Raw genomic sequence first — 12939 nt, forward strand, 5'->3', positions numbered from 1 at the left:
TTTTTATACATTTCTGATTTTATTTTCTGTTCTTTTTTTTATATTCCTGATTTCTATTAGATGATCATTTTGTTATTTTCTGTTTTTCCTCTGAGTTTTGAATACTATAGATTTTCTTTGTTTTCATATTTTATTTTTTATGTGTATGAGTGTATTGCCTGCATGTATGTGAGGGCACCCGTGTTGTGCAATGTCGTGGAGGTCAGAAGAGGGCTTCAGATTCCCCTGGAACTGAGTTAAGGATGGTTCATAGCTGCCATGTGGGTGCTGGGAATCGAACCCAGGTCCTCTGCAAGAGCAGTCAGTGCTCTTAACCACTGAGCCATCTCTCCAGTTCTTGAATGCTATAGGTTTTATTTTTATTTTTACATTTCTAAATGTGGTCAATAAAATCTAGAGTTACTCGATTTGTTTTCCTTCTAACTATAAGTAGTTATCATGGTTAACTTTCACCTAAGCCTTCCCTTATCTATCGTATTGTCTTCTCAAGTTTGCTTTCATTCTTTTTTAAACCCTGAATCATTACCTTTAAAATAGGTAGCAGCATTTTAGCAACTTCTGTGGTAATTTATTTCTTGTGTTCCATCTGTCCTGTCCATGTCCACTTTTCTTGAACTGCATCTTATAAGAGCTCTTCTAAGTAATTGCCAATAGTTGGAAATTTTCCTACCCTTCATATGTCTGCAGAATACTCTGAATTCATTCTTAATCGATGGTTTGGTTACACCTAAAATTCTAGACAGTTATTTTTCTTTAGTGTTCTGAAGATATGCTTCATTGTCATCCGACCTCTATTGCAGCTGCTGAGAAACGTGCTCTCAGTCTGTCATTCTGTTGAGGTAATCTGATTTTTTTCTCTGATAGCTTTTAAAAATGTGTTTTTATTGTTAATAGTATACAGTTTGTCTACATTGTTTTTAATGTGGATTCATGTCTATACAGTCTAAAACTTTTTTTCCTGCTGAATTTTTCATCAAAGTACAACTTGCATAAAATTTAAACTCATTTTGCCAGTGTAGTGGTGGACGCCTTTAGTTCCAACACTCAAGAGGCAGAGGCAGGTGGATCTCTGTGAGATCGAGATCAGGCTGGTCTACATAGCAAGTGCCAGGCCAGCTGATGCCAAGGGGAGATCCTATCTCAAAAAGGCCCCCCAAAAATTTTTTAAGCTCATTTAATTTATATATTCATATACCCTTGTTGCCGTCACCTACAAAGACATTAAGAACATTCCTAAATGCCCCAAGATTCCTTTATATACCTTCCTAGTCCATATAGCTGTTCAGACTTCTTCAATTGTGAAAACACTGATCTCCAGTTCTAGGAAGTTCTCAGCAGTGATCTGTGTCGTCACATACTGCTTCTCCATCAGCCCTCGTCACTTCCCCTAAAACTTCAGAAAAGCATGGCCACCTCACCTCAGTCTTGTCATTTACCTGCTTGTGCCTTTTAAGTTTATTAACCCATCCTAAATTCTGTTAGTGCCAACTTTCAGTATCATGCTTTCCCTGTGTCTAGTCTAAATCATCGATTCTTTGTATTTCAGTGACTTTATTTTTCTAAGTTTCTCATGTTTTTAATCCTTTCTACTTTATATTATTTTATTTCATTTCTGTAAATTTTTCTTTAGTTTCTGTGCTGGTAGTGGCTATTTTACCAAAAAATACTTAATTAAAAATACTTGCTAGAATCACTTTTCTAAAATGTAGTTTCTGTTCCAGTTACTGATTTTGTATTTTGCTTTCTTAACATTAGATTTCTTACTGTGATTGAGAACTAGTTTTGTGATTTACTTTTGAATGGAGATTTTTTTGTTTTTTGTTTTTTCCATGTCTTCCCTCCTGTCTGTCCCAAACCCCGGAATTTGCTATTGAGTTATGCTCCTGTGTAGCTTACGTCAGTTCCTGGATTGAGACAGTGTTTTGGTCCCTCTGTTCCTTTCACTGCAGTTTCTGATGAAAGCCATTTCGGCCAGCAGGCTTCCATCCATCATCTAGATATAGAACCCTGCAGGTCTGCGGTGCTGGCTCCTGCTCCCATTTTGAGCTTCTGTATCTTTTCTGTTGCACAGAAATGGTTTTATTTGACCTCGGTTATGTATTTTAGTTTCTCTTTATGCTTTTTATGCCTTATTCATTTGTGCGGGGTAGTGCTGACAGGGTTTCTGAGTTTGTCCTAAAGTGTTACCCAAGAGGTGTTATGAATGATCAAGCATCTCTCTTCATTTTGTAGTCAAATTGTGTTTAAAAGGAAGGGACCTGAGTGGCAGAGGCAGAAAGACCAGGAATCCAAGGCCGTCAGAGTGAGTTCAAGCTTAGCCTGGACTACATGAGACCTCATCTCCAAAATTCCAAGAAAAAAAAATTTTAAAGGAAGAGATGTGGAGTCTGTAATTTATTTATCCCAGAGAAGAAATGCATTTGTTATTATTTCTAAGAGTATGATTTCATTTTTAATGTTTTCTCAGTAATCTTTAATCTTTTTTACTTCAACAAATGTAATTTATACCCATTACAACTTTTGAAAAATATAAGGCATCCACATATCTTCACATGAAACACACACACTAAGAACTACTTGTAATTCCACAATCTAGAAATAGCTACAGAATACTTTGTTGTTCATTCAGGCTGTAGAGACATTCATATTAATATCCATGTTTTAAAAGCACAAAATGGCCAGTGGGATGACTCAGCAGGTTAAGGTACTTGCCCAAAGCCTGGAGTTCAGTCTCCAGGACCCACGTGGTAGGAGAAACCTAACTCCCACAAGTTGTCCTCTTACTCCACACATGCTGAGGCTTGCATACGCATGCAGGAGATAAATAAAATGTAGTCAACTTTTTTAAAAGATAGAATGAAACAAACCCAGTCTTGTTTTATAGGTGAGGCTGTGAGTGCTGGAGATGCGTTATGTGAGATTGAGACAGACAAGGCCGTGGTGACTTTAGATGCAAGTGACGACGGCGTCTTGGCCAAAATATTGGTAAGTTGTATTCTTTTTCCTTGAAGTAAAGTTCCGTACTCCGTGTAGTATTACGTTATGTATAATAAAGTCATGTGTTTAACTGTTTTATTGCCAATGTTTAATAGCCTTTTTACCTAAATTTTCTATCAGTATGATAGTTTTAGGATGGAGTTTTAGCACTTTTGTGAAAAACAAATAAATTAAACTGCTTAAGGCTGTACATGGCAAAAGTGTGACTGTTCAGGGTGTGTAGTGTGTTAGCTTTTGGAGCATGTTGCTCCCCCTAAAGCGGACAGCATGGTGCTGGGGTAGCAGCCAAGACTGTGGACTCAAGTCACTCTGCCAGTTGCTAATAACTGGAAAGTGCTGCCAGTTCTTTGTAATGAGTAATAAATTCATTATCTTGGTGCCTTTTTATTATCATAATGTGGAGACGATTACCTAAGTCACAAAATCATAGGGAAGATTATATAAAAAATATATAAATACTGATTCCAAGACCCCAGTAATGCTGCTGTTCCACTTGGTGCTGCTGTTTGCTCTGCTCTTGGTGACTGTTAGGCTCATGTTAGTCTGTGTATTTGGTCATCTGTATGTGGTGATTGTGCCTGGGAGTTAGTGTTCATTTTGCCCTGTACTGCTTGAACTGAACAAGCAAGTTGCCCACTGTTGGCAGCCCCTTGTGGGTGGGTGTTCTGAGTCATCAGCACATCTCTAGACTGAGCTTATCTATACTCCTTCCTTTGTCTCTTCTGCCCAAACACAATACTTTGGGATATTATGTGCTAACTAGATATCAGTTTTTTAACATTTTTTTTATTTGTGTTTTCTACTAGAAGATGCTCTAGTTGCATGTTTTTCCTAGCCATTGATGTTTTATTCCCGACATTCTAGCATATTCAACGTTCTTGACCTGCCTGCGTATTTGAAGGCTAAAATGTTTCTATCTTTGTAACTGGGAAAATAAAAATATTTATACTCAAAGTAGTTTGACTAATAATTTGTGCAGTATTTTGCAGAACATAGAGCTACTTGAAATACCATATGCAGCAAACCCAGCAACATTTCTCATGTGTGCTTGGCCTGTGTTCTTGGCCACAGGTCCAGATTGTTTCACTGTGAAAGTCTTCCAGGATAATAGCATGTTCCACTTAGTTGGCTAGTAATTCATTTCAAATTGCTAGCGATGCCAGTGGGTCGGTAGTCTATTCATCTGGGCCCTAATGCTCTGAGAAGAGGTGGGAGGTAGATAAAGTGACAGCTCCCTTGGTGACACTGGTTTCCTCACCAGAGAAAAGATTGTATGTAGATTTTAGGCCTTTGTGATTTTATTATTATCCTAGTACTTCCTGGATAATGGAAATTGTAGTACATTCCTGTTAGTGTGTGTGTAATTTTACAGGGCAAAAAAAGGGATGTTCGAGCTATATAGTATTTGGCTATGTAGCAAGTCAGAGACTGCACTAGGTGAGCTACATGAAACCCCTCTCAAATGAACAAAGTACCATGAATATTAAAGTAATTAAAAATACTTGATTATCTGGATATTAAAAACAGCTGAACTAGCCGGGCATGGTGGCACATGCCTTTAATCCTAACACTCAGGAGGCAGAAGCAGGTAGATCTTTGTGAAATCAAGGCCAGCCTGGGATGATGATCTACATAGAAAGTTCCAGGCTAGCTGGGGTTATATAGTGAGATGCTGTCTCAAAAAAGAACAACAAAACAACCCCCCCCCCAAAAAAAAGCTATTCTTGGTAGTATTCACATTCTATGATCTTAACCATTTCTCTAATGCTATGTCACTGCTATTTTTGTAAACAATGTATTTTCTCAGTACAAAGCTGTTAGATACCACCTCTCCTTTATTTTTCATTAAATTACCCACAGTTAGTTACCCTCGTGGATGCATTTTAGGGTTTGATTATGATTAATTAAAATTTGAACCTGCGTAACCTTGGACTAATTAACTGTGATATTGTTAATTGTGAAAGAACACTTACAAAGCTCAGACAAAATTCTGCCAAATGGAGGATATTCTCAGTTCTAATATTTTTCATATTGAAATGGGAAAATGATGCATTATGAGGAAATAATGTTGGTGACCCTCATAAGTTAAAAATGTAATGTAAATCGATTATATCCACTCTACATCTTTATTTTTTAATATTTTATTTATTATTTTTATGTGTTTGAGTGTATTGCCTGCATGCATGTAAGTGCACCCATGCTGTGCAATGCTTGCTGAAGTCAGAAGAGGGCATTGAATTCTCTGGAACTGGAGTTAATGGACAGTTGTTAGTCGCCATGTGGGTGCTGGGAACTGAACCCAGGTCCTCAGCAAGAGCAGCCACTGCTCAGCTGTCATCCCAGCCACTTTATATCTTTTTTTAAAAAATTAAGTACCAGCACCATCTTGAGATGGCAGGTGGCAGTTTTGAATGGGTGATTACAACTTATTTATAGACACAGTGCTACCAAATTTGTGTTCATATCAGACCTCATTTAAATACTAGCTTTGGAATCCTAGTAAACTAAATAACCTTTCTGTGCTTTGGTTCCTCCATCTGTTAGTTAGAATAATACTGCATCATAGATTGTTAGGTGTGGTAAGTGCATTCCTAGAACCCCGCCTGGCACTGGGAAGCCACACAGCTGTTTTCCAGACTTGCTGCTGCTTCCTTCTCAGCATTTTAGCAGTCATTGATCTGCTTTCATTGTCATGCTTCTCGTGTAGCTTCCTTTTAAGCTAGAGTTCAGGGTGTATATAAATTAGGAAGGTAAGATTGAAGAGTAAAAGCTATTTAAAATTACATAGACTGGAACTAGTATGTCAGACATGTGACAAAACTCATCTACTCCAACTGGTCTTATGCTCCATCAATAGTCAGTTTGCTTTTAAAGAATGAAAATACTTAAATAATTATTTGGCATACTTGTTATTTTATAATGTCAGAATTAAAAAGGTAGCTTTTACCATTACCTCTTGTTTTCTTGGCCCTGAGTCTCTTGTAGCTTGGGTTGGCCGCTAACTCGCTGTGTAGCTGAAGACAATATTGACCTCTTGATCCTCCTGCCTTCACCTCTGGAGTGCTGGGATTTCAGGTATGTTTCACCGTGCCTAGTTTTGCTAGTACCTTTAATGGAGTGAACCTCCTTCAATAATTCTCAGTTGGAAGATCCTGCTGTAGTCACTTTATGCCTTAGTTTTAGCATCCCATATCTTTGGTTCTGCTAATAAGCTTACATGAGCTGAATTTAGCATATTTGCAGATAATTAGTGTCAGCTTTTGAGAACATCTCTGGTAAAAAGGGCCTGTATGAAGGGGCTAGCCTAGGCTGTGTGGTGGAATTCAGCCTCTGTGAGTTTTATCAAGAGAGTTTGTCACTCTTTATTGTATGTTGGTATTTACCCTCTAGTGTTCCCAAGTGCATGCTGGACCAGTAGACATGAATACCAAGTGTACTTTGTAGTCTAATACTGATTCTTGTGGAGTATATTTGTTTTTAAAATTAGTAACTTAAAGGAAAATACTGTTACAACAATTATAGTTACAGCTTCAACATTTATGTGAAAGGACAGGCACTGTTCTAAGTTCCTTATACATGTAACTCATTTAGCCCCTCTACACTGTGAAATAGCTACTAGTATTTTCACCTTGCAGATCCAGAAACGGGTGCGAAATAAACTACTAGGATCACATAAGTAGTTATTATAGTAGTAGACCCACTATTGAAATTTAGGAAGCCTAAACAACTGTGAGAGAAGATTTGCTTTGAATGATAGACTTAAGGTTCAGTATCTCATTTATGAGCTCTGAGTTAGAGCTAAGTGTAAAAGTCCTTCATTTAATATTAAATTTTATTGGCATAAGAGTGGTAGAGGCTTATGATCAAATATGACAAATGTGTGGAAACATCTTAGGTGCTTGGGTGTCCTTGAGCCCCACATGCTTTGGTAGGGCAACGAGCCTGGAGAGGGAATGGTAGCAAAAGTCTGTTTAGTTTCTAAATGCAATTTTGCAGAGGGCTGTTTATTCTTCTGTTACTTTATCTACCAGTTTTGAATGTTTGCTAACTGCAGCATAGGCAAATGTCTGCAAGAAACAAGCACACCTTGAAAACATCTCTTACTGCATTAAGGGAATAGGATATGTCAAGATATCATAAATTCATATCATGATTTTAATGACTTCAAATAGAACTATAATGAACATTCTTTTCTTTAACTTGTTATATATTCAGGTTGTATGGGAGCCTATGATTTGAATTCCATGCTTCATAGTTTCATTTTTTATGAAAAAAATGAGTACTTAAAAATAAGTTGTATTTGATCTTTTGTACATTCATTGACAATAACTTAAGTAATTGTGAAAGTATCACTCTCATGTTGGTAGGGTATATGTAGAATCATTTGCGTGATCTACATTCGTGAAACAGAAGGTAAGGCATCAGTTTCAGATACAGGGTATTGTCCAGGTCACATTCCAGAAAGCTACTGATATTTCCAAAACAAAAGTATATTAAGTAGATTTCATGTTAGTCACTTTGTAATACTCAGTTATTTCATTAGCAGATAAACACTTAAAAAAAAAAAAAAAGACTAACCCAGTACAGTCTAAACTCATCTCTTTGAAAAGGAAAAATGGTAAAAGAATGTGAGCAATCCATAGAAGCGAAGCTTTTTAATATGTGAGAAACAACAAAGCAACTGAAGATTTTTGAGTTCTTTAGTATTTTTCCAAAGCATGTAATTCATTCTACCTCCTTATTTATTTTTATACTCCACTCTCATACGTACATGAAAGTCTTCATTAAGGCTGTGTTCCTGTTCTATCAGTAATTAATGAGCTTCCTACTCCATAGAATTTATACCTTTTTTAAGAATGGTGCACACACTAATAAACATTAAAATTAGAGTTACTCTGAAATGTCAAACCATTCCCGGAATCACACTTTTCATCATAATTATTGCATCAATGAACATCTTGCAGCCTTTCATATTATTCATTAAACCAATCTGTAATGAACTTTAGTAAAAGAGGGGGAGTAATAGAAAATCTTAAAGGGGTGTTATTTTCTTCTAGTACCAGACCTATATAATATTACCATCTCAATATTTTCTCAAAACTTCTTTTAGCAAATAAATTAGAATCATCCTTTAAAAATTAAATTTGTGCTGTTGAAACGCTAAAAATATTTGTCTTAAATTTAAAAAACCACCTTTATCTAGATTAAAAAAAATTTTTTTTTTATGTGTATGAGTGTATTGCCTGCGCGTGTATGAGTGCACCCATGTCATGCAATGCCACGGAGGTCAGAAGAGGGCTTGGGATTCCCCAGGAACTGGAGTTAAGGATGGTTCGTAGCTGCCACGTGGGTGCTGAGAATCGAATCCAGGTCCTCTGCAAGAGCAGTCAGTGCTCTTAACCGCTGAGCCATCTTTCCAGCCCCTAGTTTAGATTTTTAGTTGACAGATATTCTCTGGGAAAAAACAAAAAATGTTTCCTTAACTAGGGTACAGCTATATTTCTGGTGTATCAAAATCCCATAGGTATTATTTCCTGAGTTTTGTTTTTTGTTGTTGTTGGGTTGGAGGAGGGGAGTTGTTTGTTGGTTTGCTTTGCTTTGTTGAGATAGGTTCTCCCTGTAGCCCCAGCTGGCCTAGAACTCGCTGTGTAGACCAGGCTGGCCTCAATTTCACAATGATCTGCCTGCCTCTGTCTCCAGAGTGCTGGGATTAAAGTCATGCCTCACTACAACTGGCCTTGTATTTCCTGGATTTAAAAGTAGATATTCAAGGAAAGATATAATGGAGAAAAATATAAGCTATACTTAAAATTAACCAGAATAATTAACTATCTCTATCTGTGGAGTGTAATATTTTTTTGCCCCCCAGAGGCTAAATTTATTGAGAAAGTTCTACTTAAAATTAATTATATTACATAGGACTAATTTGGATAAAATAATCTTGTAAGCTTTTAGAATTCTAAAACCATTATAGAAACCAGGAAAGACAAGTAACTAAAATCTATTGCTATAGTCTCTTCTTTGAGATGTGCATTAATTGACATTACGCGAAAGAAGATAGTGGTAGCTCTGATTTTGAAAGCTGTCAGAAAAGTGATGGTCTAGGTTGCTTCATTTCTGGAGGCAGCCTTAGTAACTGGGAGAAGAGGAGCTGTGAGGAGGGTGTAAGGGGCTGAAGGTGGGAAGGACAGGAGGCAGTTCCAGGTGGAGACAAGCTGTCCTGATAACGTCTTTTAGCTCATTAGTTTTTCCTTGCAAGTGTAGAGCTATCTAACAAAGGAATAAATGGCTTTATGTGACCCAAGCCTTCCCATCTCTGCCATTATTTTCTTTTTAAAATACAGGCTGGAGAAGGAGCTAAAAATATACGATTAGGTTCTCTAATTGGTTTGATGGTTGAAGAAGGTGAAGATTGGAAAAATGTTCAAATTCCCAAAGATGTTAGTGCTCCACCTCCAGTTTCAAAACCAGCAGTGCCTCAGCCCCCTCCACCACCACAGATTTCTATCCCTGTCAGGAAAGAGCATGCAATGGGGACTCCACAGTAAGTATGTTTACTTGAATGTGTATGTGCAAACATGTTTATTATCATGTGCAAAATGGTTAGAGTTGCTTTAGGGTTTTAAATCAGTATCATGTTCAAAGCATCTCTGTCTCAAATTACTGGTCTTCCATTTTTTCCCCCTTAGGACACTGAGATATATGAATGATTATTTTGCAACCTTCATTTAATAAATGGTTTTCAAATGCCTGTGTCATTCAGGTCCTTTAGAAGCCCCAATTACCCACTAGAGAATAAAACCATCTGTATCTACATTGGACTTGAATTGGGTTTTAGAATTCCAGAATGATATTCATCTGACCAAACTTCACTTTTGTGTTCCCATTCACAGAATTCCAATTACTATGGTGTGGATTCCAGTTTCCAAATTACAGTTGATATAAAATGGAATTATTATTTAGCATGTTTTTCTTTCCAAACAATTCTGTATTTGAGATTCCGACACAGGTACATTTTTTTCCAGCTTCTCTAGCAGTACAGGTACTTAGTATAAGCATCATCTTCACCTCCCCAGATCTGGTCTTCAGATGCCCACACTGCATGTTGCTTTCATGTGAGTGCTAAGAACTCAAACTGAAGTCCTAATGCCTGGACAGTAAGCACTTGACCCCCAGCCATCTCCCCAGCCTTAATACTACATATTTATAAAGGATAGTATGTTAATTTGATGTATACCATGTGTAGTGATCACATCTAAGTAATGAGTACTGATCTTTTAGTTCCCTTTTACCACACAGAGTATTTCTGATTTCAACACCTTGACTCCTTATATTTTCTTTGATTTACCATTAAGATGGGAAGGCCATCTCAGCACTGAGTTGTACTTCATGGCCCCTCCCCTTGCAGACAACAGTGTGTGTTCTTTCTTGTTAAAAGTAGACATAATTAGAGACGCGCATTAATCTTCAGTATCTGTTAGAATCAGCTGACCTGTGAAACTGCAAAATATTGGCTCACACAGTGGTTTATTTTTAAAATGTTTGTTAGTCAGTTAATATTATAAAAATGTAGAATTTCAGCATCTGGAAAAACCTGTTTGCTAACATGTGACCTTTTCGGAGCCAGTGCTCAAAGTCATCAGCTAGAGCTACTTATCTAAGATTACAGCACACATCTCAGTTCTTCTCCATTTGCTACTTTTAAATTTTCTGACCCAGCACTTTATTCACTTTCTTGGTCTGAGTATTTAGGCATTTACATTGGCTACTTTGCATAAAGGTAAATGGGAGAGCCTACACTTAGTAGCTGTGGGACCTCAGATGCAGTTCAGTTCCTTTGCCTATAAAATCAATATAATTGTTTCTTTTTCTAGGGTATTTTCATGTATATGTCAAGAATTTGAGAACTGTATGAAAGGTAGACTTCAATAACAAACGGTCCAATTAAAGCTGGGTAAAGGACTTACAGGTCTTTCTCCCAAGGTAAAGAGGTAGCTGGTGGGCACATGAAGACATTCAGTATCAGTATTCACTAAGGAAATGCAAGTCAGAACCACTGTGCAACACCACTGTATACCTGTCAGCATGTCTTCTCTCACAAAAAGCAGTCTCAGAGCATAGCAAGCATTGATGAGGGTATGGAGAAATTGGAAATCTTGTGCATTGCTGGGGAGAATGAAGTCAGACAAGTGCTGCAAAGCACTTGGAAGCAGCAACTTGGAAGATTACAGATGAATTACCAGACCATCCAGCAAGTAAATGATACTTTGGGATATGTACTCAAAAGAATCAAAAGCAGAGACTCAGTATTTATGCACTTGTGTTCATGTAGTAGTACTCATGGTAGTAGAAACAACGGGTACTTCCAAAGTGTTGTGTATGTGAGTTACAACATTACCCCCTGTAAAGGAGGAATATTCTGATACATGCTACCCCACGGATGGACCTTGAAGACACTGAGTAAACTTAACCAATCACAAAAGGACAAAACCTCTATCATTCCATTTACAGACCTAACATGGGGGTGACAAAGAATAGAGTGGTGGTTTCCAGAGTCAAAAAAAGGGAAGGACTCGAGAGTATTGTTTAGTGAATGCAGTTTCATCCTGTTGGTGGATGGTAGTGCTGTTGCATAGTGTGCTTGCACTTAATGCTACACCATTATGTACCTAAAAGTGCTTAAAATGGAAAATTAATGTGTAGTTTTGCTGTGATAAATGTGGAGAAGCAATACAACTGGTTCCTAACTGATGTGTGTGATGTGGTGCCATGTGAAATATAATTAGTCAAAATAGATGCTCTTTCTGCTAGTACATATTCACTCTTAAGGATTATTTAGAATTAATAACTAAGGTTTTTGCAAAAATGTTTTAGCATTAAACTACATTGGTACATATTAATTTATTGGTTGTCACCGTCTTTGGGAGTCATTTTAGCTTTAATATATGATATGACTTTTCTAATTATCAGCACAACTGTTGACATGTAGATCTATTTGATTCTATATAAGTGTTAATTAGCTTCATTCATCTTCATGTTATTTTTCTTAGGTTCCGTTTAAGTCCAGCTGCCCGCAATATTCTGGAAAAGCATTCATTGGACGCTAGCCAGGGCACAGCCACTGGCCCTCGGGGGATCTTCACTAAAGAGTATGTGTGTGTTTTTTTGTAACAATCAGTTCCATCATTTATCTTTTTCAGAAAGGATTTTAAAAGCTTATTCTGTGTTGAGATTTAAAATGAGGTACACCATTCTTTGGTGGTTTTTAATTGCTTTTGTCAGTGTGAATTATATTCTATGCAAAGATTGTTTTCTGAATAATTGCAGCATTATTAAAGAATAGTTCTAATTTAGCAACTGTGTCAGATCCTTGGAAGTGGTGTCAAATGGAGAAAGTTAGAGTACATAACAGTGAAATATTATATTTCAAATTTTAAATAACTACCACCAATCACATTTAAATTTCTAAAACATAGAAATGTGTTTTCAAGAATAAATTATCACCTATTTGGATTTTGTTTATTTGCTACAAAGTGTAGCTTTAAAATCTGACAGACATATCACAGTCCTTTTTTTTTTAAGATTTAGCTTTATTATTTTAAAATTACGTGTATGTGCATGTAAGTGTGGGTACCTGCAGAGGCCAAAGAGAACATTGGATACCCTGGAACTGGAGTTATAGGCAGCTGTGAGCCACTACCATGGGTGCTGCTAAAGTTGGGTCCTCTGCAAGAGGATGGGAAGGGGCTTACTGCTGAGCCTCTCTCCAGCCCCAAGATACCAGATTTTGCTTCTTTTTTTTTTTTTTTTTTTTTAAACAAAATTTTTTTTTTTGTTTTTTTTTTTTTTGTTATTTTTTTTTTTTTTTGGTTTTTTTTGAGACAGGGTCTCCCTGTAGCCCCAGCTGTCCTGGAACTTGCTATGTAGGCCAGGCTGGCCTCA

General features: G+C 37.1%; 2 protein-coding genes across 2 annotated transcripts in view; both read left to right on the top strand.

Annotated features, from left to right (window-relative positions):
- Positions 1–2496, top strand: part of LOC115067576 (3-methyl-2-oxobutanoate dehydrogenase [lipoamide] kinase, mitochondrial-like) — a 6053-nt gene extending 3557 nt beyond the window's left edge. Inside the window, exon 2 of the mRNA XM_029555694.1 lies at positions 2233–2496. Coding sequence (XP_029411554.1) covers positions 2233–2247 — 15 coding nt within the window. The 3' untranslated portion in view covers positions 2248–2496. The remainder of the gene's footprint in view (positions 1–2232) is intronic.
- Positions 1–12939, top strand: part of Pdhx (pyruvate dehydrogenase complex component X) — a 68559-nt gene that overhangs the window by 27493 nt on the left and 28127 nt on the right. The window contains exons 3-5 of the mRNA XM_008852368.2: positions 2885–2985; positions 9342–9541; positions 12048–12146. Coding sequence (XP_008850590.1) covers positions 2885–2985; positions 9342–9541; positions 12048–12146 — 400 coding nt within the window. The remainder of the gene's footprint in view (positions 1–2884; positions 2986–9341; positions 9542–12047; positions 12147–12939) is intronic.

This window comes from Nannospalax galili, unplaced genomic scaffold, assembly GCF_000622305.1.
Source record: "Nannospalax galili isolate Female #2095 unplaced genomic scaffold, S.galili_v1.0 scaffold126, whole genome shotgun sequence".
Classification (NCBI taxonomy): Eukaryota; Metazoa; Chordata; class Mammalia; order Rodentia; family Spalacidae; genus Nannospalax; species Nannospalax galili.